At 39.5% G+C, this 26,814-nt stretch overlaps 2 protein-coding genes across 2 annotated transcripts; both read left to right on the top strand.

Annotated features, from left to right (window-relative positions):
- Positions 1–6,278: 6,278 nt before the first annotated feature.
- Positions 6,279–11,875, top strand: kcnn1b (potassium intermediate/small conductance calcium-activated channel, subfamily N, member 1b). The gene is made up of 9 exons (XM_085372300.1): positions 6,279–7,358; positions 7,541–7,954; positions 8,138–8,233; positions 8,653–9,071; positions 9,241–9,382; positions 9,591–9,701; positions 10,993–11,120; positions 11,271–11,340; positions 11,591–11,875. Exons 1-9 carry the CDS (start codon positions 6,279–6,281, stop codon positions 11,873–11,875), a joined length of 2,745 nt encoding a protein of 914 aa, XP_085228426.1.
- Positions 11,876–18,248: 6,373 nt separating this feature from the next.
- On the top strand, positions 18,249–26,814 carry uhrf1 (ubiquitin-like with PHD and ring finger domains 1). Its single transcript, XM_085372266.1, has 16 exons — positions 18,249–18,401; positions 18,579–18,845; positions 20,578–20,729; positions 21,440–21,655; positions 22,166–22,281; positions 22,413–22,599; positions 22,736–22,859; positions 22,968–23,075; positions 23,210–23,314; positions 23,538–23,644; positions 23,744–23,906; positions 24,016–24,153; positions 24,482–24,581; positions 24,754–24,902; positions 25,304–25,402; positions 26,668–26,814. Exons 1-16 carry the CDS (start codon positions 18,249–18,251, stop codon positions 26,812–26,814), a joined length of 2,331 nt encoding a protein of 776 aa, XP_085228392.1.

A 26,814-nucleotide genomic window follows, 5' to 3' on the forward strand; every position in this document is an offset into this window, starting at 1 on the left:
TGAAGTTGAATGCTTTTTGGCAAGTGCTGTTGTGCAATACATATAAACGTCAGAGAGCTGATATTTGACCTCACTGAGATGTCGAGTTCTAGTTTTGTACTCGCCAATGACGAGTACATTCTTTGGGAATTAGATTTTTTTTTCTTTCTTTGCGTTGGAAAGTGACTCACCAGATTCTTCAGAATCTAGTGTATCAAAGTTTCCACGTATGTGGGTATGACGAGGTCTCACTGCTGTAAATTTTATAATCGGTTGGAATGTCCGTGTTCCCTCCAGCATTTTGTGACCACATGAGCTTGTTTGGCCATGAATCCTTCAGGTGGACTTTAAGCAGGGCTTGGAGGGTGGAGTATCAAAAAATGTCTTATCTGTACTGTCCGCAGCTGTCACCAAGTGGGTATAATCTCAGCCTTAGTATTGAGGTGTCTACAGATTAAGAGACCCCTGAATACAAGATAAGATAATGCAGTGAAAAGTACTTTATCCCAAAGATGGGAAATTCCGGCGTTAGAGCAGCTGAACTATCAAAGGTGCATAGACAGGAAGTGAGATTTCTACCACAATATCCCCACTGTGGTTCAGATGTGTAAGAACACGGCCTGACTTTGCATTTGCTAAAAACCTACAGGATGGTGAAGTGGTTACAGAGATCAACTGTAATAACGCCCGCTTACTCCACATGCTATCTTTTTTTGGCTCTGTGATACACGACCAGAATGAGGAGTGGCTATTGCACCATCACATACAGCACCAATCTAATGGCAAAATGTTGAAACATTGTTATGTTGACACAAGGATGGTGTCTTCACTGGCTATTCAGCTTTACCGCATGTAATGTTTAACTGGTTGTTGCTTTTATTTTCAGGCGTCTATCGCATTGCTTCGATTGTAACTGCTGAGAGTCAGACTGCTGTTGGTTAAGTTTTTTTTTTTTTTAAATCTAGGTTGGAGCAGTGTCAGACTGCTCCAACCTAGCAGTCTGACAGTCTGATAAGGGAGAGACATTAGAGGAGTGACATGCATTAAAGTTTCAACCAGCTGGGAATCAAATGGGAGTAAGTGTTCAATGTGTACCCATTTGGTATGTAGCCTAAACACTCACTTGGAGTAGCTCCTTATGCCCCTCCAGGTGAGCTAATAGAAGGAAAAGAACATTAGCCAGTTGTCTACCAGGCTGAAAGTTGCTCAAAAAAAATTATTGGTACTTTTAATATTATCTAATAAGACTGAGATATAGAATTTAGTCATTTTTTTAAACCTCCTCAGACTTTGGTCAACAGCGGGTGCATCCCTTATCTATTCTGCCAGACCTGTTGGCTGGAAGCCAGCAATGACTTATTCTTTCTTTTACAGAAGAGAGAGTCTGTTGTGACCCCTGAAAGCAGAAGCCTCAAGTTATCATCAAACATGTAGAGCTGTGTTGGTGCGAATATTGTGGCCTCATGCTCATGTGTGTATGTAACTGATGCAGTTTTGCTTTTAATCATCATTTACAAACCTTCTTTTCAAATAAGTCGTTTAAAATGCAGAACAGCAATGGCGTGTGCAGAGGGGCCTCTGGTAGTGCCAATACAGCTTCAATTTATTATTAATTAATTCCCAGAGGAGTTTCTACTGTCCAAGTTTTCTCCACTTTAGGCCTTTAATCTCGTGAAAAAGTATTTATCTCCTTCATAATCTCTTAGTTTTTTGCATATTTGTCACATTTGTCACATTTCTTCTTAACCGGAGAAAATACAAAATGTTTTTAATCCTGGCCTGATTTCTGTCAGACCTGTTAAATTAAGAACTAACTTAAATAGAACCTGTCTGACAAAGTGAAGCAGGCTAAAAAAGGTCAAAAATCAACACATCATGCCATGAGGCATGCAGGGGTGGGGAAACTCTCAAGGGCCGGTGTCCTGCAGGTTTCAGATGTGTCCTTGATCCAACACAGCAGATTTAAATGGCTAAGTTACCTCCTCAACATGTCTTGAAGTTCTCCAGAGGCCTGGTAATGAACTAATCATTTGATTCAGGTGTGGTGACCCAGGGTGATATCTAAAACCTGCAGGACACCAGCCCTTGAGGCCTGGAGTTCACCACCTCTGATCTAAGGAAACCCCTGAGAAACAAAGTCACTGTCATCTATCAGTCTGGAAAGAATTGCAAAGACTTAGTTAAGGTCGGAGTTCATGATTCAACAATAAGAAACAGACTGGGCAAACATGACATCCACGGGAGAGTTCAAGGAGAAAACCACTGCTGACCGAAAAGAACACAAAGTTTCATCTCACATTTGCCAGAAAACATCTGGATCATCCCCGAGACTTTTGGGAAAATGTTGTGTGGTCTGACGAGACAAAAGTTGAACTTTTTGGAAGGTTAGAGTCCCGCTACATCTGACATAAAGCTAACACAGCATTTTCTAAAAAGAACATAAAACCACCATGGTGGTGGTGACTTAAATCAGACGGAAGCGCTTTGGCAAGACCTTAAAAGACTATGGAGGATTTTCATGGTTGGAAATCGTCCAATGTGCCTGAATTTAAACAATTCTGCAAAGACGAGTGGGCCAAAATTCCTCCACAGTGATGTGAATGGTTCATTGCCAATCACTTGATTGGAGTTCTTGCTGCTGAAGATGGCACAACCAGTTATTAAGTTTAGGGGAAATTACCTTAGGTAGGTTTGGATAACCTTTTTACCCTTAAATGAAATCGTCATTTAAAGACTGCACTTTGAATGTATTCAGGTTATCTTTGTCTAATATTAAAATCTTAAGTTTGACAAATATGGAAAAAATAAGAACTCGGGAAGGGAGAAAATACTTTTCATGCAACTGTGTCCATGTATCAGTTGTTGCTTTCAGATGACTGTGGCGGCCATTTATTTGGCCTGTGACAGCAAGCAGCGCTCCTGCGGTCACAAAGGTTTTCTCCAGCACAGCAACATTCACGCTGAGCTGCTGAGGCAGCAGGCCAGAGTTCGTCTGATGCCAGGTGGATGGACAGTAAGCGCAGATAAAACAGAGCTGAAGCTACCTAAATATAAGTATTATATAAACTATAATGCGTATTTATATTGGGGGAATGGGATTTTCGCACATAGCTCTCCCACAGACTGTAATAAATAAATTTTTTGGGCAATGTTGTGTGTGCTTATAAATGACAAATTCTTCACATTGAGAATTATCAAAACTTTGCAGGTTTTTATTTCTAAATACAAACATAATAGGCTACATACAAATACAACATCAATGTCTATAAGCAACACCAGAGAGGAACAAGGTCAGAAAGCAACACCACTCCTGCCAAGTAAATTTGGACGTTACACTTCTCCACATGTATATAAATATACTTTTATTATAAAATTGCTCGCGCAGTTTCATTTCTTAGATCTTTTCGTGCCCCATTGATGAGACGTCGCCCTCGCTAGCTCGATTGATTCAGAACCAGATTTAAAAATGGGCACTTTTGTTCTGCAGGCTCTTCTGGTGGACGAGATAAGAGAACGTGCGAAGGCCTTTGAACCAAAGAGCTTCAATGACAACTTCAACTGACCTTTTATATTCCGCTCTGCATTGAAAGCTACAATTTCCTTTTTGTTTTCCCCTGTCAACCCAGCAGCCCACTCCCATTTAATGTCTTTGAGCTATATGTGTGATGTTCCGCCTTAACACGCCAGTCTGATGTTCCAGATTTTTTTCTCTAACCTGTTGCTGCACCCTCCCACTCTGTGTCTTTGCTTGGCAACCCTTTACCAGGCCAGCTGCTGCTGCCCTTTCCTTTCTTCGTGTTGAATTCTAATCATTACTTTCAAAGGAAAGCGTCTCTAAAGCTCCTTTATCGAGTGTTTGTACCGGGAGGAGGGAAGCCGTGTCCAACACCCACTCTGACTGCTCCTTTTCTTCTTAACACTTGTGTTCTGCAAATCAGGAGCACTTTCCGTCTGTAACCTGCTTCTTCAAGTCTGGAAAAAAAGTAACGTATGGAAGAAGATGGTAAGGAGCACTTGTGCACTAAGTGCTCTCCTGGAAATGACTGGCTGAAGTCATAAAGGAGGTAAAGGTAAGCTGCTGCAGATGCCTTTTGTTTATAAGTGACTATTTATTATATATTCAGAGGTTTATTTAAGGGTCTACCATTTGATTGAGTCTGTTGATGGATAGTTGGCTGGATGGATATGCACATTTTTGTATTGTGAATTTAGATTTTATTCAATTAATCAACAAAATCATATCCTTAAAAATTTGAAATGGTCTAACTTCTTCTACAACTAAAATTCAACCCTGTAAAAGGAGGAAAAAAAGAGAAAACCAAACCCTTAAAGATACTAATGTAACTCCGAATCTATATCTGTAGTTATATAGCTATAGTGTAATGTAGTGTGTGAGTCTGCTCAGTATTATTATCTGAGGCTTTCTGATTTTGATGCGCAGTAAATAAACATGAGCGGGGGTTCACATCTGCTTGTGACAGATCCTTAGAAAAAACACAAACCTGTGACTGAACATGTTTTTTTTTAATCTAGTGTCAGATTGCCTTGAATAACTATTTTAAAAAGCAATAAGTTTTAAAAAAAAATCTATTAGACTGAATTTGAAGATTTATTTTTGATGAACTTTTTTTCCTTTCATGCTGAACAAATGGCCTCATTAAAGCTAAAGATTCCTAAATGACAGAAGAGTTGTGAAACATCTTATTTCTGGAGTCAGTCGGTATCGATTTCTTTGTGGAAAGTTCATCTACTTAAGTAGCCTATGGTACTTCAGGATTGATTATTTACACCTTATTACTATGCTGTAATTTTTCACAACCACTCAGTTGTATACAATGTGAAACTTGCCACATTAATTTGACAGCTTTAGTTATTTCTCCGTGGTTGTAGTGCAGAACCACCTTCAGCTGAAATAATTTGAAGTAATCATTTATGAGTCTCTCACATCGCTGTGGAGGAATTGTAAACCCATAATTCTTTACATTGTTGAGTCACTTCATTGAGGTTTGCCTTCATTTGTTTTCACTGTGTTCTCTTAAGATCCCTTGACAGCATTTCAGTTGGGTTGAGGTCTGGATATTGACCGGTGCATTGCAAAATCTTGATTCTTTTATTTTTTGTAGATTTGCTGCTGTGCTTGTGATCACCGTCCTCTGAACGATGCTGTTTCTGTGAGACAGAATTTGTCCCGTTTGTCACCCCTCCACCAGCATGTTTGACAGTTGGTGTGAGGTGTTTGTGTTGGTATGCTGTATTTGTTTGTCTCCAATTGTGGTGCCGTACATTATGGCTAAACATGTCTACTTTGGTCTCGTCTGTCCAAAAGACTGAAACTTTCAAAAAAGCTACGCTTGTTCAGTTTTTTCTAATTGTGCACTCTAACGCAGGGAAACTGTCAAACTCATTTTACACTGAGGCCCACATACAGCCCACTTTGATCTTAAGTGGGCCGGATGAGAGAAACTTTCACTTTCTGTTGGTGTAAAGACGTTTAACTACACATCTTATCCCTGACATGTTTAATATAAGATAAAGACGTGCATTTTCAACAGTACATCTCAGTTTTCCTACATGATTAAATTGTAAAATTACAAAAATATTTTTAGTACATCCCTACCCAGACTGTCCTATATTTATAAAACGTACATTTTTGATTTTCCAAAGCTATCCAGTGGACCAGATTGAAGTCATTGCAAGGCTGATTCTAGCCCCCAAGCACGATGTTTGACACCTCTGCTGTAACATTTAACATGCTAAATGAGGCCTGCGCATTGCGCAGTCTGACCTTTGGCACAAGACTGTAGATTATAATGTTCTGTCAACACACACCTGAATACTCCAGACCAACAACCTGCCAAAACATCTGCTTTTATAGAGGTGCTCACACTTACTGATGAGTTAATTAACTGGATTTGATTAAAAGCATCTTTCTGTGACTTACTTTCCAATTGCTATGCAAGCAGTAAGGGGGTAATTAGTTAACATGACTGTATAAGTAAGTCTGACCACTTGCAACATTCAAATCATGTTCACATTGAAATATCCCTCTTCATCTGTCCATCCACCCATACATCCATCATATCTGTCTTCCTGCATAATCAATAATGTTTGAATGTATGAACTCCTTCTGCAGTTGAGTCTTTTCACCACTTCTTGAACTTTGTGGGGGAAAATAAATAAATAAACCAAAGTGATCAGTGTAAATGTTTTCAGTTATATTTCAGGATCTTTGTTTCATTTCTTGGTGACATTTCAAAAATGATCAGTGTATGGTGTCATTTCAGCCCTGCATTGATGCCATGAGGCTGATTCTGGTTAAACCCACCAATGCAACGCGGCGCCTTGACTCAACAGGTGAAGTCTTCCACGAAGGTGGCCATGAGCATTGTACCTCAGGATGCCCATCCCCTCCCATAAAGACCCCTGAGGGGAAGCATGATCCATACAGAGGAACCTCGGTTGAGACACCTTTGACCCCACAGGAGAAAAGCCAGTGCTGTGTCTCATCTTCACCCCATGAAACATGCAATGGACTCGGCCCTCCAAGAGGTTCAGCCCAGATGTCGCCACTCAAAACTCGAAACCTAACCTTATCGCAGCTAAGCGATGAGGACTGGCTGCTCCTTTGTGGCCATGTTGGCAACGCAGGAGATGAGTCGCCCTCAGCAGAAAGAGCAGGCACCAGTGTGGGACATCCAAACCACAATGACAGATGTAGATGTCCCGGTCCTGATGCCTCTAGTTTTCAGCCACAGTCAAAACAGGACAGGGTCCAAGACTGCCTTCCCAGGGTAACAGCTAAGAGAAGCCTTTTATGTTCACCACATGTTCAGCCTTTCTCTCCCAGCAGCCACATTTCAACTACTTGCCAGGTTTTACTACAGCAAACAAACCAAAGTGAGCTTTTGAATCCTGCAACAAACCGTCTCAAAGATCATTTCATGCCTCAGTGCACTAACCAAGAAGGTGGAAAAGAACAGCCCTGCAATCATTATAAACTGAAAGACAGCAGCCAAGCAACAAATTTGTTCAACATTCCTCTAGACTCAGTCGAGTGTAAACAAAAACTCCAAAAGCAGCCTCATCCTGCTGCTGGTGCAGATGTCAACTGGAGAGACCTTTTCGGTAAAGAGCCGCTGTTAGTTCAGCAACAGCGAAAGCAAGAGTTCCACTGCCTGATCGCAGGCGATCAAACATCTGGAGATCCGTCCACCATCTTCAAGTGCTACCACCTCCCTCACGACTCCCTGACAAGCCAAATAAAAAGATCGTCTACACCAGTCGGCAACAAAAGTGTCACATCTTTCTCCATCAGTCAGTATAGTTCCCTAGAGATTCAAGATTTAATGGATGAGAAAACAAGACAGCGACAAAGTCAGGTGCATGTTTTGATTCGGCTGCTTTAAACGTTTAGTTTTCATACTTAAATTGGAACCATCAAAAGTAGGTTTAGCTAACCTGTGTGTTTCCATACCATGCCAATTCTAACTGAACCATACACTGTAACATGCTTTCAGATATATTACATGCTTGTTGTTGACAGTCTTATTTTATTTTGCAGACAGTCTCTCAGGGGTCTAAAGTCTCCCTTCCTAAACACACTCCTCCGCCTCCCGAAGCCTTACAAAGCAGTGGCATACTTAACGGGGATGCAGTCCGACCCCTGAGCAGCCATGGCACTTTGAGATCTAGTTTTTCAGATCTTCCTTCAGGCCAGCAGCCAATCCAGCTTCTTCACAGTGCCATCCTGGAGGACGCCTTTTCCAAAGTCATCCGAGAAGACTCCAGTAAGACCAACGGTGAGGAAGGTAGCACACCACCGAAGAAGACCAAGGATATCAGCTACAGGCTGGGTCAGAGGAGAGCTCTGTTTGGGAAGCGCAAACAACTGAGCGACTACGCCTTGGTCTGTGGGATGTTTGGCATTATTGTCATGGTCATCGAGACGGAGCTGTCAAGGGGATTTTACACCAAGGTACACTCAGAGCAGAAACACCAGTGTCTCCAAATAAATGTGTTTCAACAAACAAATGAAAGCGGCGTCAACATAGTGCCATTAAAAGTTTTAACTTTGAGGGCCCCCTAAACAGTTTTACTCACAGATGGTCTTCTTTTTATTAGTTTAATAGTTTTGTGTCATTGTCTCTACCATTTACAGGAATCCATGTATTCATATGTTCTAAAAGGCCTGATCAGCATTTCTACTGCTATTCTGCTGGGACTCATTGTGATGTACCATGCAAGGGAAATCCAGGTATGAAGAAACAAACCATGACTTTGCCAACATGAGCTGCGTTATCATTTGGATCAGATAATTCACGTGAAGTAAGGAAACTAGTCTTAAAACCCCCTGAATTGGAGCATTGGTTTAGCTCAAGGGGTTGAGCAGACAACCCACATACCTGAAATCTCCCCAGAGGCCATTTACTACGTGTCTTTATCCAAGCTCTTCTCTCCACTATCCTATAACGATAAAAGTTAAAATACCCCCAAAAATATATTTAAAATTGTCTCTTTGAGAAACACCAGAAGATAAAACATTCATTTTCATCTCGTCAGAATTATCCAAATTAAGAAAACAAAACAAAAAACTGTAATCCCAACAAAACGAGTTCATCACTCATTATTCTTTCATATTCACGGTCTAGAAATGTTGCTACTTTTCTTCAACAGCTCTTCATGGTGGACAACGGGGCTGACGATTGGAGGATAGCAATGACTTTTGAGCGACTTGTCTTCATCGTGTTGGAGCTCCTCATCTGTGCCATTCATCCAATCCCAGGGAAATACGTGTTCACCTGGACGACTCGACTGGCCTTCAGCTATGCAGCATCGGTGGCATACGCCGACGTAGACATCATCCTCTCTGTGCCGATGTTCCTTCGCCTCTACCTGATTGGCCGGGTCATGCTGCTGCACAGCAAGCTGTTCACAGACGCTTCCTCTCGCAGCATCGGTGCACTCAATAAGATCAACTTTGACACTCGTTTTGTCATGAAGACCCTAATGACCATCTGTCCTGGCACAGTGCTGCTAGTCTTCAGTGTGTCCTGTTGGATCATTGCTGCGTGGACAGTGCGTGTTTGTGAAAGGTATCTTAAAGGTTTTTGGTTTTTTTTAAAAATGTGTTACTTAAAAATCATCAAGAAGATTTTCAGCGTTAAACAAATGCTGGATAAAAATGAAAGAAACTTAAATCAAGGGTAGTCTCTCCAGCTTTAACATAAACTGCTTTTACAGACAGGTGTCATGTTTAAATAGGTATCACGATGCACAGGAAGTAACCAGCACTTTCCTTGGAGCAATGTGGCTCATCTCCATTACCTTCCTGTCCATCGGCTATGGGGACATGGTCCCTCACACCTACTGTGGAAAAGGGGTTTGCCTGTTAACTGGAATTATGGTGAGTTTTATACCAACACAGTGCACATGTAGAGAAGAGGCAGATATGCAAATCACTCACAGTGATTTTTTTCTGAATAACCCCAATTAAATATCTGTTTAAAAATCCTTTAAAATCCTGGCCTACGTGAATGATTGGTGTGGTTTTTATACTAGCTAACTACTAACTAATAACACAGTCATGCTAACACTTCTCTTCTTCTCATCAGGGAGCAGGTTGTACAGCCTTAGTCGTGGCCGTTGTCGCAAGAAAATCAGAACTCACCAGAGCTGAGAAACATGTCCACAACTTTATGATGGATACCCAAATCTACAAAAAGGTGTGTTCTTACACATGCAGTGATTGGACTTTATTTTTAATATTAAGACTACATGATCAGTCTTAAAAGTAACAGCACTTTCTCTTTTTTAACCATATACACTACTGCGCAAAAGTCTTGAGCCACCCTCAATTTCCTCCAATTAGATTTTTTTTAAAGTTGCTCCAACGAGGTGATTCCCAACAATCCCAACAAGGCGATTACTGAAAATTTGTCATGTCTTAGCATGGTATGAAGTGTGAACTTAAGTTTTTGGGATAACAAAAGAACAAGTGGTAGGCCTAAAAAACAAAACTAACAGATGAAATGTATCTCAAAGCAATGTCTTTAAGAAATAGGGCAAAAATCTAGGAAAGAGCTCAGGTGATATTCATCTAGCCTATCATCTAATCATCTACTTTTAAGTGAAGCCTCATCAGAAATGATCTCAGTAGAAAGGGGGTTAATTGCAGCTACCCGTAGAAGTCTTTCTTGAGGAAGAGAAATGAGGAGAAAAGACTGAAGTGTAACAAATTTAACAAGAACTGGACTAAAAATCAGTGGAAACAGATTTTATGGAGTGATTAACCCAAATTTGAAATTTTTGATTTAAAGTGTCATCGATATATTCAGCAGAGGTCAGTAGAGAGGTACAACAGTGAGTGTCCACAGCCATCTGTTAAGCATGGTTGAGGCTCTGTCATGGCTTGTGGCTGCAATTCAGCCAGCAGTCTTGTTAAAACTGATTGAATTATGAAAGGCAGAAAAGTACCATCCGATTTTGATACTATCTGGAAAGCATGTGATTCATTTTTCAGCATGACAATGATCCCAAACACAATACAAATGCACTAAAAAAAAGTGAACAATAGAAGTGGAACAATATCATACTTTGGCCTCCTCAGAGCCTGGACCTCAACATTATTGAAACAGTGTGGGATCATCATGATAACAAAAAGCAGCCAACATCTAAAGGAGAGGTTTAAAAGTCTGTCAAGAGGCCTGGAGAAATATTTCTAAAAGATTCTCAAAGAAGATGTGAGAAAGTTTGCCTAAAGCCAGTTTAATCTCTGTTGTAGAATTAGCATTGTCATACTAAATGTTGACTTTTCAGGTCATTAGAAATGTACAAACTCTGTTTATTCTTTAAACACTGCATTTCCGTGCAGGTTTTCACAGAAAAACATAAAGAAATGAGGGATTGCTCAAGACTTTCCTATAGTACTCAGGCTCATTTTAGTTTCTGTTTGACTTAAGCTTCATTTATGTCTCTACATTTCTGTTTTGCCTTTCCATTGACATACTTCCACAGATCAAGAACACAGCAGCAAATGTGTTGAGAGAGACATGGCTCATTTACAAAAACACAAAGCTGGTCAAGAAGATTGACCATGCCAGAGTACGCCACCATCAGCGTAAATTCTTGCAAGCCATCCACCAGTAGGTATCGTTATGCCACCATCAGGGGTTTCAGTAAATGCTGTTACAGTTTAATTTGTGGCTCTGGATTATGTGAATTAGGATTTACTGCATGTTGCATTTATATTATTGTAGCACAAATGTGACTATAGTTTTGGTTTACAACTTTAGACTGCGACGAGTGAAAATGGAGCAAAGGAAATTAACTGACCAGGCCAATACAGTTGCTGATCTTGCAAAGGTTTGTGCAAACGTTTTTATTTGCCTCAGTTTTACTAATATATAATAGGAAATTTTACCCTCTGACTGATGCTGAGAGTAATTTGACACAAGGAATTGTAATTTTTATCCAGTATGAACCACATTTTGCCTCTTTTTCATTATCTTTTCTGCATTTTATGACTTTTATAATAATCTAAACAGTGAGAAACCCTGACTTGCTTATCTCCTGATACTTGAAAGTGACCTCAGCATGTTGGTGATGATTTCAGACTCAGAACATGATGTACGATCTGGTATCAGAGCTGCAGCATCGAAGTGGTGAGCTGGACAGTAGGATTGTGGCTCTGGAAAAGAAACTGGACTCCATCCTTCAATGTGTGCAGTCGCTGCCCGTTGTGCTTTCTCAAGCAATAGCAAAGTTACAAAAGGATTTCCTGGATGACTTGGCTTGCCGTGTACACTTCCTATCATCCTCCCTGAGCTCTGAGTGCTGCTCAGTGCCGGCCAAGCAGCTTTGTCCAGGATCCACTGCACCGGAGACACCATACAACTGAATGGCCGTTCCTCAATGCTTTTCCTTTTAGTGTGCAACCGTTTACAATACTGGGATGGACTTTTTCAACAAGAACTCTGCTACGTGTTTATGGAGTCATACACATTCACTCCTGGGAGTTGCAGCTGCACCACCAGTGTAAGGGGAAGACCCTTTGTAAGGGGACTTTAGAGGAAAAGGAAAAACATTATTCCTTCATTTCCTCTCCCAAGAGTGGGGACTGTGCAGAAGACAGAGAGATGTTCATGAACGATTAAGAAGTGAAAAAAAGTTTTTTTTTTTTAAAAATGCTCATTTTGTTTATTAAAATTAAATTCTAAGACACTCAAATAATCTAAAAGAAAAAAAGCCCTGCATTTCATGGGACACTGTGGTAGTCTCTCTGTGCTTCTCATACGTGATATAGTAAACAGCTTCTGAAGATTTTTAAGTGATTATTTTCAAAAAGTGGCTCAGCATGGGTTTATTTAATGAACTAAACATTTGTAAAATGGAAATCATTACAATGAAAACCGATCAAATACCATGAATAATATTTACTCTAAAACTAATCTAATGACCTGGTTCACAAAGTTTTCTAGAAGCATGTTTGTCACACTTAAATATTTCAGATCATCAAATTTAAACACAAATAGAGACAAAATGAAGTTCCTAAATCAAGGTTTTTATTATTCAGGGGAATAAGTGTGGTGTATCATAACTTTGAAAAGCTGAGTTCAATTTCTCCTGCCAAACCCAGGCCTGATTATTGCCACACCTGTTCTCAATCAGAAAATCACTTAAATAGGATCGCCATTAGTGGGAGTGGGTGGCCAACCAAATTTACCCCAAGAGCGTATCTGTTGGATTGAGTGACGACTCGTCCAAGAGTTGACAAAAGACCACAGAACAACATCCAGAGAACATCAGGCCTCGCTTACCTAAGTTATGGTCAGAGTTCATGACTCCACCATAAGAAAGAGACTGGGCAAACATGGCCTGCATGGCAAAGTTCCAAGAAGATACCTCTGCAGAGCAAAAGGAACTTTTGCCAGAAAATATCTCGATGATCCCCAAGACTTTTGGGAAAATACTCTGTGGACTGATGAGGCAAAAGTTAAAGATTTTGGAAGGTCTGTGTCCCATTACATCTGTCTAAAAGCAACACCGCATTTATGAAAAGGAATATCATAGCAACAGTAAAATATGGTTTTAGGCCTTTTTGCTGCCTCAGGGTCTGGAAGATTTGCTGTGATAAATGAAACCAAGAATTCTGCCATCTACTAAATCATCCTGAAGCAGAATGTCCAGCCATCTTTTTGTGACCTCAAGCCTAAGCGCACTTGGGTTCTGAAGCAGGACAATTATCCAAAATGCACCAGCAAGTCCACCTCTATATGGCTTTGGAGTGGCCTAGGCAAAGTCCTGACTTGAATCTGATTGAGATGCTGTGGCACGACCTTAAAAAGGCAGTTCCTGCTCCAGTATGGTTGAATTACAACAATTTCGCAAAGATTAGTGGGCCAAAATCCTTCTATAGCACTGTAAAAGTCTCATTGCCAATTACTGCAAACACTTGATGCAGTTGTTGCTACTAAGGGTGGCCCAACCAGTTACTAGGTTTAGGGGACAATAACTTTTTCACACAGGCCCATGTAGATTTGGTTTCGCTCCCTAATAATAAACACCTTCTTTTAGAAACTGCATTTTGTGTTTACTCATGTTATCTTTGTCTAATATTTAAATGTTTCAAGATCTGAAACATGACAAAAAATATTAAATCAGGAAGGGGGGAAACACTTTTGACACCACTGTAGGTATATAGACTAAATTTGATTTAAAAAGGGTAGAAAAGTTTGTTGACATTATTTTAAAATATTATTAAAAAAAAAAGATTTTTCCTCCCTGTAATCATACTGATCCATTCCATAGATTCTCAAACTGTGTCAATAGTGGTTGCTATAGCAGTGCAACATCCCACTGAAACCAGCAACTGGTGGCAGCGCAATGTTGCTGAAGAGGGAATGGGTGCAAATGAAGAACAGAAATGAGCTATAAGAGAAAGTTTAAAACACCTGTGACTACAGTACAATTCAAGAACTAGGGTAGTAAGTAGGGTAACATTCTGACCTCTTAAATGCAAGATTTTATCTGCTTCTTTTAGAGCAGTTGGCTTTTAACTGACTGTCGTTATCACAAAGTGCAAGTAAAACTTTCACCAAAAATTCAGCTTTGTATGCTGGTGTATATCTAACACTTTTCACATTTCTGGGTCTTGTGGCAACGCATCTTAGATTTTTAAAACATCTGTCAAAATAAAGAATCTTCAAAGTAGTCAATTTTCTTGTTTTTATCACATTCAAAGGAGGAACTGGTTCCAGTTGTGTTAACTTCTGCTTTCTGTTTTTTTTTCCATGTATAGTTTCAGTTGCTTTGCTCGTGTTGTTTACTTGTTCTGCTGGTTGTATTGTGTTTTCCTTATGGCTTGCTTCACTTACCACCCTTTGTTTTTAAAAAAAATCCCCCCTCCCCCCCTTTCCCCTAGCATAGTGGGCCCTTCTCTGTATGAAGTTTGACTGTGGCTGCGTAGGTTCTCACCAAGTACTCTGGTTTCCTCCCACAGTCCAAAAACGCGTGGGTTGGGCTTTATGATTCTAAATTGTCTGTATATATAAATGTAAGACTCTGTGTCAGACTGGCAGCCTGTCCAGGATGTACCCAGCCTCTGCCTTGTGATAGCCTCATCCCCCTACAACCCTGAACTCGTTAAGTAGAAGAAACTTGATGGACAGAAATAATTATGCCCGCTACTGACTGGAATTTATTTATATTTCACATGTATTATAGTTTATTTTGCAACCTGCACATAGTGCTTATTTTTTTTTAATAGAAATATCTAATATGTGGTAATAAAGATATTTGTCAGCACTGCATTTTTTTCATCTCATTTATTTAAAGTGATTAAAAGAGATTTGGGTTAGACAATAAATCGTGCCTTAACGGGAACTAGGAAAAATAAATAATCTTGAAACATTAAAATAAATACTTTTAATTGACTATTAAAGATTGACGTCATGGCCATATACACAGATCAGTTGGTCAGAAGGTGACCTCAAACGCATTACTCCATACTGAACAAACATAAACCGCGCTTTAGGACGGAGTTTATTGCACAGTGGAGGCTATTTACGTGTCAAGTTCAAAGGCAAACAAACAGCATGCCTCAAGTGTGCGCAAAAGCACATATTCCTCCCACATACACTTGTCATTTTCCATGCTTTCAGGCGCTTGAACTGAGTTGGTCTCATTAACTTTCGGCTCCCGCCAAAATGAGGGGGAGGTATCTTAATTGCACATCATTAATTAAGCTGAATCATAGGAGTCTAACGGGTGGTCTGCTTATTAAAGTCCACCAAAAGGTTCAATGCATTTAGTTGATTAGTTTGAAGACTGGAAACTATTTCTAAACACAAATACGAAGCCGTGATAGTTCAGACACAATCAAAAAGCTCTATCAGTGAAGTTGTTTACCAGAAGCACCATCTGTCTCTCCGGGATACCGGTTTTACATGGCGCCGAATAATCTCGCGATAAATACTCGGAGGGCAGTTGTACTCACGAGATTGTCGTTTCGCGCGCTGATGATAAGCTCCAGTCACATTCCAGATTGACAGCTCTGTTACCCAATGGACACGATGTGGTTAGAGGAAAGTAGCCAATGGTGAACCTGAAGTGCGAGAGCAGGCGGGATATCAAAGTCTTGAAGAATAACTCATTGATCAATCTCCACCAAGGCATAGAATTGGTCGTGCCATCCCTTCTAAGGAGTTAATTGGGGAAAACGTGCACGTTTTCCCTCAAAAGTAAATTTCTTGTTTTTGCTTGGACGGACAAACAGGTAAAGTGAATTTCAGCGTTTTTTAATTACTTTTTAAAAATTGTTCTCATTGATTTAGTCACCCAGTTGCTAGCAAACTGAGGTTAGCTAACTTGGCAAAGTCCTACCTCCTTTCTTTTTGGCTTATTGCACCAAGTTACTCAACCAGTCAAGTGTAAACGTCAAAATTAGTCAAATCTGATAATCTTCGGGACAGTATTAGAGCTATTGACTGTACTCTGGCTTCCTTTTGCTAATATAGTATTTAAAAGCTCTGCAAAATAAATTGTAACGTGGTTTGCTTTAAGCACTGATATGGGTGGGCGATGAACTTGTGAACTTTTAACTTGTTATCCTTCGGAACGTCCACATAATCTGCAAAAAATGTGTAAACCGAGTTAGCTTTGCAACTTCACTGCTTCTCTTTAAGAAAAACAAATAAGCTAACGTCGGGCTGTTTATTTTCCTGTGTGGCTGGATTGGTGTGGCGTGACGTGAATCTCATTTTCGTCAGCATCGTTTAAACGTATTAATTTGCGCAGGCAAAATGGTACCCCTTGGATGGGAACAAGTAGTTTGTTTTCGAGGTTTTGACTTATGTTTTGTTGACTGCGGCTGGTTTATTTCGAGCCAGCAGAGCGAACAGGATCTCAGCTGAGAGCGCTGAAGTAAACGCGCAACCCCCGCTTAGCTGGCCCCTTGCTGTTTTGTAACAACAAAGGACGACATATGCGGATAAAAAGCCACTGTAGTATTATAATAATCGGTTTAAAAGTACATGCGAGTTGGTATTTAGGTATGTTTCATTGTCAGGGAGCGAAGGCACATTGTTGGCTAGCGCTCCCTCGCGTCCGGATGTGCTTTTAAAAGAACTGGGAGTGGCCTACAGCTTAGTTTCCCGCACTGTATTTAAATCAGCCCGTTCCCTCCCTTTTCTCATATTCTGTTGAAGTGACAGTGCTGACAGCAGTACAATGCACTGAGTAGGGAGGGGAGACGGTCATATTTCTGCTGCTGGAGACCGTTTCGTCTTAACTTGTTGTGATCACTAAACAAAAACAGCCAATCCTAGGGATGGATTTTGCAGATGTAGTGTTTTGACAATCTTCCACGCAGAGCTTTTTACGATGCAAATTCTGAATCACTGCAACTTTCTCAGTTAGATGAGAATTTGATTATCATATAAACTCGTGAAAAAAAATATTCAGCAATGCGAAAGCAAACAAATACGTAACATACAGTAAGAAAATCAATTAATATTTAGAAATAATTATGAAACAAATTTTTTATGACTTGCGTAATCTAAAGCACAAGTGATACTGTATGTGTGTGTGTGTATGTATATATATATATATATATATATATATATATATATATATATATATATATATATATATATATATATATATATATATATATATATATATATATATATATATATATATATACACACACACACACATATGTGTATATGTATATATGTATATATATATACACATATGTGTATATGTATATATGTGCGCGTATTTATTTATTTTAGGGGGCAATGGTCCTGATAAGGAAATACTGAATGGTAATTTCCATATATGCACAGAACATGATAAGATAAAACTTTATTAATCCCTCGGGTGGGTTCCTCTGGGAAATTCGGTTTCCAAAAGCACAGCACCGACAGAGGTTACAGAATTTTATATATATATATACACACACATATATAAATACAGAGATAGTTATATTTAAAAGGGGAAATGGTGGGGTTATTGTTTAACTTTACAGCAATGTATTTAGCAAATGAATAAGGTCCTTACTATGTAGAAAATGCCAAATTTAACAGCACCATCTGCTCCACTGTTTGTATTCTGCTACATGTGCTGCAGACAGTTGTGATCAATGTAAATAGTCTCTGGGCGCTCTCTGCTGGATAAACGAAGTAGTTGCGTTGATTCCAAAAATGAGCCCAATCATATTTTTGGTTCCTTATCTTATAACATATTTCTTGATATAATATATCTGTTATATGCTGATATCAGTCTGGCTGTTGTCTGAATAAAGCTCAAGTTGATGATAATTGTCTGTCTTCTGATATGTTATACAAATGCACATATCAACAATTTGGTTTAGAGCAAACACATTCTTTATTAATGAATGCAGCTAGCAGAGAAAATGACTGTCATAATTTTTTTTTCTCCAGTGAATGGTGAAACCGAAAGTTTGGTTCACACCTTCAGATCTTTCTAGATAAAGCTCAAATATGTACCATGTAGTACTATTCACTATGAAATGCATTTAAATACAAATGATTAGCAGATATGTTTTGGTTTTTCATTTAAACTTCACTGCAGAAAAAACGAGCATGGCACTCCTCTCACATTTCTATTTGTACTATGACAGAGTGTGTACTACTGCTGGATTAAAAGATGAAATGAAATCTTTCAGGAAAGACTTGTTATTAGTGTGCTATTGAAAATAACTAGCTATAATGGGAGTGGTGTTTGATTGTTGACACAGGGCAGCTGCAATGTGGATTCAAGTCCGCACAATGGATGGGAAGGAAACCCATCGGGTGGATTCCCTGTCCAAACTCACCAAGGTGGACGAGCTGCGTCTCAAAATCATGGAGATCTTCAAGGTGGAGCCAGAGAGACAGAGACTCTTCTACCGGGGCAAGCAGGTGAGCCAGCATGGTTGGTGTTAATAAATGACTTTATTACATTTTAGTGCAGTAGCTGAAATGATCTCAGTGATGGTTGTAGCTCAATTGTCAGCCCTGCTTTAGCATTTAGTCACAGACAAAATGTAAAATGCTATAAATGATATCTACAATTTATTTTTTTCCTGTTTATATCAGATGGAAGATGGCCATACTATATTTGATTACAATGTAGGCCTAAATGATATAGTGCAGCTGCTTGTTAGGCAGCAGTTGCCCCCTGTTGATGTCGTCAAGAGCAAGGACAAAGAGGCAGAGCTCTCAGACTCTGATTCTGGCTGCGGCTCAACCCAGAGCGAGTGTGACAAGAGTTCGACTCATGGCGAGACAGAAGGTCAGACGGCGGGAACCTCTGCACAGACAAACGCCCCAGAACTCATCGACCCTGGATTTGGACTTTACAAGGTATGCGCTAAAGACTGTGGTCACATTGAATGTGATGTGTATTACTTCCTGTTTAAGCCAGCTGTGGTAGGGTGGCGATACAATGTAGAACTGCTACCACTGTGATGTTGATGTTTCTGGCTACAATCTTAAAAAAAAAAGTGATAGGGATTAAGAAAAAACAAACTCAAAACACAATGCAAAGAGAAATTGGATAAGATAAATTGGGAATATGTAGCCCGAAAAAGTCGTGTAAGCAATGACTACTCCAGATGTTTGTTTAAAATACATAAAGCTCAACAACAGATACTAAAAAGACAATACAGAACAAACATGGCTAGTAATGCCTACATTAAAAAAAAAAAAACCCACACAGACATGGACAAAACAATTTAAAAAAAAAAAAAAAAAAAAAAGACATGCAGGAAACATACCAAGGTTGCCACTATATTTCTTCACAACTACTTGCCATTGGCTCAGTCTCAGGAACTGCCATTACCCCAAAGCAGGGGTGCCCAATCCCGGTCCTCGAGAGCTACCGTCCTGCAGCTTTTAGATGCATCCTTGTTCCCACACACCCGAATCAAATGAATGGCTTGTTATCAGGCCTTTGCCAAACATGATGGCATGCTGAAGAGGTAATCAAACAATTTGATTCAGCTGTGTTGGAGTAGGGATGCATCTAAAAGCTGCAGGATAGTAGCTCTTGAGGACTGGGATTGGGCAGCCCTGCCCCAAAGCTTTTCATCGGGAGGTTGTGATGGGCTGTGCCCAATAAGCTCTGTATGTCGCGTTCATGCAGTTATGTGGTGAGCTGTGCACATGTAGAAAACATGTTTATTTGAACTCTTAGTTCTCTTTATGTTTTGCAAAGTAATTGATTTTTTTTAACACTTTGTGTACAGTTGATGCTGTGTGCGTGTGTATGCATTATGTGCTGCATATAAAGTTACACTTTGTATAGCTGTTTTAACGAATGAATGTGGGGAAAATCTGGCAGGCGTTGATTGAAGTCTCCTTTTCTCACAGGCAGGACACAGTGGGTGACAGACATGCATGTTGCTACTTGAGATTCTCATCTGATTTAAAATTGACCTGAGAGAGCAGGCAGGAGGCAAGATGCATGCTCCCTGAATAGGACACTGAGGCTAAATTTAGTATTGGGGTCACACTGTTTCAGACATTGTTTCCCTTCTGGTAATATCTAGAAAAGTTTGGCGCTAAGAAAACTGCTTTTGTTTTTTCTTTACGTTAGTGTTCGAGCTGTTTATTTTTTAATATATATATATATATATATATATATATATATATATATATATATAAAAAAAACTTTTTTTTTTTATATGCATTCTGTGCATTTATGCAATATTATATTTTACTTTATCTTATCAGTAAGAGACTTCTGGATGCAGTTTAGGATTTGCTGTCTTCACTTTCCCTCTGATGTGATTGTGATGGTCTTCCAAATTGTCTACAAAAGTAGGCAGTTTGGATGACATGTGCATGGAGTGGATGGAATGAGTTCTGTTGTCCAAGCTTCAAAAAGGGCAGCGTGCAAAGGTTTCATTTTTACAAGACATCAAATGAGCCACTTTGTAGTGAACTTAAACTATTTTTGGGTGGGGAATAGTCAAAAGACATTTTATGAATTATTCTGAAAAAGTGACTGCAGTTTTAAAGTGTCAAAAGTTTGCTAACTCTTGGTGTGTGTGTGTGTGTGTGTGTGTGTGTGTGTGCGCGTGTGTGTGTGTAGATCAATGAGCTGGTGGATGCAAGAGACTTGAACATGGGAGCATGGTTTGAGGCCCAGATTGTAAACGTTACCAAGACTACAAAGACGCCCAAAGAAGAGGCTGCAGAGGCAGAGCCAGCTGAGGATATACTGTACCATGTCAAATATGAAGAGTAAGAATCATTTTTCGTACTAATGACTAATTTTTTTTTTTTCTTTCCCCCCATCACATCACTGTATCAACGCAGTATTTGTCATGTAGCAGCACAGAGCAGAGTTTCTGTACTAATGGTCATCATTCAGCAGTTTGAGCTCTGATTTTGGTTTTAGTGGGTCAGGTGTTGTAATTCTACAAACCAACTTGTTGCAGCAGTGAAAATGTTAATTGAAAGATCTAAGAAGATGCAGCTAAATATCCTAACAAATACATTGACACGATGTAAGCTACTTTAAAAGCTCTTCTCAAACACACTGGAGATGAAAACTGATGGTCCTGTTTAAATTTGATACTGCGAGCAATGCAGTTGTTACATTGAAGAATGTTTTTTAAAAAAAAATTTTACGGACTCTGAACTGTAAGTTCTCATTTTGCTCAGTGAGACTGTACAATGAAACAGGTTTTCCCATTTGTTAAATAAGTACAATATATATAAAGGGAAGGCATTGCTCTGTTGATATGTGCCCTCATTGAAAGGTGCTCTTGTTTATTAGATGGCAAGCACATTAGTGTTGGAGGGAACATTCATGTGAATGGTGTATTGGTTCAAACCTGCTGCAATGACTACTGGTCCTTACTATTCAGACGTGTTTTTTATGTTTTGGCCATGCTGCAGCACTGCTTGTCTTTGAATTGCAAAATCATTCATCGTTTTTACTTTCACAGCTATGCAGAGAATGGTGTGATTCAGCTGCTGGCAAAGGACGTTCGGCCACGTGCTCGTACTGTGTACCAGTGGCACCAGCTGGAGCCAGGAATGGTTGTCATGCTTAACTACAACCCAGATGAGCCCAAGGAACGTGGCTACTGGTATGATGCTGAGATCCAGAGGAAGCGGGAGACGCGCACCCAGCGAGAGATCTATGCTAAGATTATCCTTGGGTAAGGCCATCGTTGCATACAAGTTGGAGTTGTTGTGCTTTGTAGCATCTGTTACGACTTGTCACATATAAGAACATTTCACTGGCTGTGGTAGATGATAAACATTTTCTTTAAGGTCTGTTGTAACAGTATCTCATAGTTTGGTTTTTGAATGCCGCAGCAGCAGGTGTGTAGAAGCTAATTTCCTGCTGTGGTATCAGTGGATGCCACTGAAACAATTTTTGACAGTTTAACCAACTGTGTGTATGGTCGTTTGGAGGATAAATGGCTTTCATTAACATTACGTCTGATTATTGTATCTGATATCAAACGGGTTTAGTTTTGTGTTGATGACGACCTAAAATATAACTAACCTTTTTGTACATGCATCGGAAGCTTCCTGTTATCCTCATGTTTGTCATTTCTTTTACCTTCTGTTTAAGCTTGGACAACATGGAAAGCAGGAGGAAGTTAGATTATATTGTTTGACTATTCTAACAGGCTCCTTTATGTTTTTTGTTTAAAATGTAGTGATGCTGGTGACTCTCTTAATGACTGCCGCATCATGTTCGTCACTGAAATCTACAAAATTGAGGAGCCTGGCTCGTTGGGTGACGCCCCTGCTGGATCTGAGAGTCCACTAAAAAGTGGGTTTAAAAACTGCATTTAAAATTGCAAAGATGTGTAGCAGTAGTCATAATCTAGAAATCTGAACTTAACCTTTCACTAAGGAATGTTGCAGAATGAAATGCATAATCAAAATGAATGCAATCTTCAGGATCAAATGGACCTGAGTGCAAGCACTGTAAAGATGATCCCAAAAAGAACTGTCGCTGGTGTAACTGCCACATCTGCGGCATCAAGCAGGATCCTGACAAACAGCTGCTGTGCGATGAATGCGACATGGCCTATCACACCTACTGTTTGAATCCTCCACTCACCACCATCCCTGAGGATGAGGACTGGTAGGTAGATTCAGAAATCCAGCATTCATTTAAAATTGAACAGAGCCACAAAATCATCAAATGTTAGAATGGAAGACTTAAAAAATTATCATCAGTGTGTCAGGCTCGGGTTTACCTTTTACTTTACATTTCGCAGGTATTGCCCAGGTTGTCGTAATGATGTCAGTGAGGTTGTGCTGGCTGGAGAGAAGCTGAAGGAGAGCAAGAAGAAAGCTAAGATGGCTTCTGCTAGCTCCTCGAGCCAAAGGGACTGGGGCAAGGTGAGTGCTAACACAATATGAATCTTAAACTTATCAGCTTTTTTTTTTTCCTCATTATGGGAATGACAATTACACATCATAAATGATTTGCCTTATCTCCTATTTTAGGGTATGGCCTGTGTCGGTCGAACCAAACAGTGCACCATTGTTCCATCCAATCACTACGGCCCAATCCCTGGCATTCCTGTCGGTTCCCTATGGAAGTTCAGAGTCCAGGTCTGTTTTGTTTTTTTTGTTTGTTTTCTTTTCCTTCCTCACTTCATGGCTTATCATCGTTTGTGATGACTTATTCCTGTACCTTGGAATAATAATGGTATAATAATAATAACTGTTTAATTTCCCACCCTTAGGTCAGTGAATCTGGTGTTCATAGGCCTCATGTAGCTGGAATTCATGGCAGGAGCAATGATGGTGCCTATTCTCTGGTCCTGGCAGGAGGCTATGAGGATGATGTGGTATGTTTTTGTATGTTCTATAAAGAAAAGCAAAGTAGTGAGAACATGTTACTGGGGGGGGGGAGCTTGCTGTTTGTTTTGATCAAAATGGTGTCAAATAATACTGCTTTTCAAGTGTTAGCAGTTATATTTGAAAACACTGTATTTATTTTATGCAATAGCCTGATGAGAAACTTTGTGAAGTTTAGTGTTTTTAATATCTTTGGTGCTTCTTAAACTATAGGATGATGGTAATGAGTTCACCTACACTGGCTCTGGTGGGCGAGATCTGTCTGGAAACAAGAGGACTGCGGAGCAATCATGCGATCAGACACTTACACACATGAACCGGTATGACAAGGCTATAAAAACTTACTGGTGTTAATTTTCAATTTGTCTGCTTAGATCTTCCTTTGCACATGTAAATCATCTCTTTTTGGGCCTCATCAGGGCGCTGGCGCTCAACTGCAACATCCCTGTCAATGACAAAAATGGAGCAGAAGCCAAAAACTGGAAGGCAGGCAAACCAGTTAGAGTAGTACGCAGCTGCAAGGGACGCAAGCACAGTAAATACTGCCCCGAGGAAGGGAACAGATACGATGGAATATATAAGGTATGAAGGAAAACTAGAATTTCTTTTTTGCCTTTGGTAAAAAAATCTGCAGTGATTTCACAATATTGCAACTATTTTAGTTTTACTTGAGATCTTTGTCTTACTTTAGGTGGTGAAGTACTGGCCAGACAAAGGAAAATCAGGCTTCTTGGTCTGGCGGTACCTGCTAAAGCGTGATGATGACGAACCAGCACCATGGACCAGAGAAGGCAAGGAACGTATCAAGAAACTGGGTCTCACCATGCAGGTAGAGATCATTAGATTATATTGTCCATACAATTTTTTTTTTTTTAATTTATTTATTTTTTTTATTTCTTTACTTTTTGTTTGTTTCTTTTCAGCAATGGTGGATATTTTTTAGTCCTGGTGCTGGATAAAATAAACATTGTGTTCTTCTGTATTTTGTTGAGAAAATGAGCTTCTGCATTACTAAAAATATTAAGTTTAATGTAATACACTTAATGTAGCCTTGTAAATAAATGCATTACATCTTAGATGTTTTCAATTCATTAATTACCTGCTGACTGTTACATATTGTTGTAGTGTAAACTAATAAACTACTTTTATTGTTCCAGTATCCTGCAGGCTATCAGAAAGAGAAAGAGAACAAAAATGAAGTGGAAGAGGAGGCGACACCCAGCAAGGCTAAAAGGAAGAGAAAATCTCAGGGCAGCGGTATGTTGTTTGTCTATGTGGAAGTTGCTAATATCATAACTGTGCTTTGTTTTTGGAAAATGTAAAAAACATGATATTGCTCATGTATTTGACATTGTTTTTATGTAGCAGCTTAACTAAAATTGCATCCTAGAAGCTGCTTATTAATGGAAAATGTCTTTGTTTCTCTTAGAATCCTCAAAGACCCCACCAGCCAAAACTCCTAAGAAAGTCAAGGTAGAGATGTACAAGCTGTCCCAGGAGCAAAAGGCACTCATCAAAAATGACAAGCTAAACAAGAAGCTGTGGGATGAAGCCATGGAGTCACTGTCACTTGGACCGGTAAGAATATCTGTACATTTGTTCAAATTACCACAATGTTTTAATAGTGTTTTGTTGTCGTTGTTGTTTTTTTGTAAACATTTACTGAATTTACTATTTGGGAAAGTGCTTGTATGAATGGGTGAATGTGCTTTGATGCTCAAAGTAGAAAAGTGCTTTATAAAAACCATTCACTTTACCAATATTATTGGTTTGTGTGACAGTTGGCTGCTGGGTGGAACCTCTTAGTGCAACATTTTAAAACCACACTGTGCTTTTGCAAGTGTAATCACTTGCAAATTTCAAACTTATGTGCATAGTAAATGCAACTTGAAATAAGAAGCCTGTGTTCCTCCGTAAAACAAAAACCACTGAAACTGTCTATAAAACTGATCTAATTTTTATTTTTATTTTTTCTGCAGAAATTCTTGAACAAAGTTGAAGAAGTTTTCCTCTGCATTTGCTGCCAAGAAGTGGTCTATCAGCCCGTCACCACAGAGTGCCAACACAATGTCTGCAGGGTAAGAAACTACTAATGTCCCGAATCTAGAGTTGTTGCTCTAATAAATTTACCACTTGGTAATATTTATTCTGTAGTATGTTGTAGAGATCATGTTTAAATTTTGTGTGATAGTAGATACCAGTAACAGCTAAAACTGGTTTATTTTTGCTAGAAATTGGGTCAAGGTCATTTTTAAATGTGAAAATCAGTAAACACTTTATTCATCTCAATTTTCTATCACAGTAATACAAAATCTTCAAGCTTCACAACAATATACTAGGCCATTAGGAGACATGAGTAACTAGGTTGGTTAATCATTTGACCTTAACCTTTATTGTTAGTGTCCAAGGTCAAAGCTGACCTTGGAAAAAATTCCAAGAAATCATGTAGAGTAATATATCAACTGCTTTACTACACACTTTATTTTTGCAATTTGATGCCCAACGATATCCGTGACTCCATAACAGGCCGACATCATCACCTTGTAATGGGGGGAAAAAAAACAGACTGACTGAAGTATGTTAGCCCTTGCCTTTCAGGGGTGCTCTTGTTACTTTAGCTTTAAACCTTTACATATTAACTTTTGTATTCCTCATAGTTGTCACGTAGTAAGCTACTTAACAGAATAATGTTGTCAAATAAAGCAGAATGCAAAGCATTTATTAGTAATGGAGTTCACAAAGTTTTGTTGCACCTAGTTGTGATATTTTATGGATTCATTCACTAATGGTACCTCCTGTAGCACCATTGCAGGTTGAATTTCTTCAGCTGCTACAGGAGGTACATCCTCTGCTGCTTTCCTGATAAGGGAGCTGATTAGGTTGTGTGTTTAGGTCCTGAGAGATAATTGTTCCCAGAATAGGAAAGTGTCCACTGGCAGCGATGCATGATGATGGGCTGGATTCTTCCTGAAGTCCCGTTATTGCCACAGTTACTTTGAGCTCCTGGTTGTTTTCTCTGCACCAGGTCACTAGATTGTCAGACTCCTCTTTATCAGAGCCTGATTAGGGTGGTGTCGTCTTTGAACATTAGAAATTTGGCAGACTGGCTGGAGGTGTAGCTGTTTGCCGTATGGAGCGAGGTATTATAATGGGGTTTGCTGAGAATGTTGAAAGGCTCTATATGGATGTTTTTAATGAGTGATGTTGTGAAAACTTATTGTATTGCAGTGATAGCATTGATTGCTTTGGTGCTTAGAGTATCTTTTTGATCTACTAACACCTCTGATAAATGCATCACAAATTGTTGTTTAACAAGAACTTGTTCTACTTTTTTTTCCTTCAGGAATGCCTTCAGCGGTCCTTCAAAGCAGAGGTGTACACCTGCCCGGCCTGCAGGCACGACCTGGGCAAGAACTACTCCATGTCGGTCAACAAATCCCTGCAAGACATTCTAAATCAGTTTTTCCCAGGGTACAGCAACGGGCGGTGA

The sequence above is a fragment of the Diplotaxodon limnothrissa genome, linkage group LG15 (genome assembly GCF_057381915.1).
Source record: "Diplotaxodon limnothrissa isolate DT_005_m linkage group LG15, D_limnothrissa_male_GT1.1, whole genome shotgun sequence".
In the NCBI taxonomy this organism is placed as follows: domain Eukaryota; kingdom Metazoa; phylum Chordata; class Actinopteri; order Cichliformes; family Cichlidae; genus Diplotaxodon; species Diplotaxodon limnothrissa.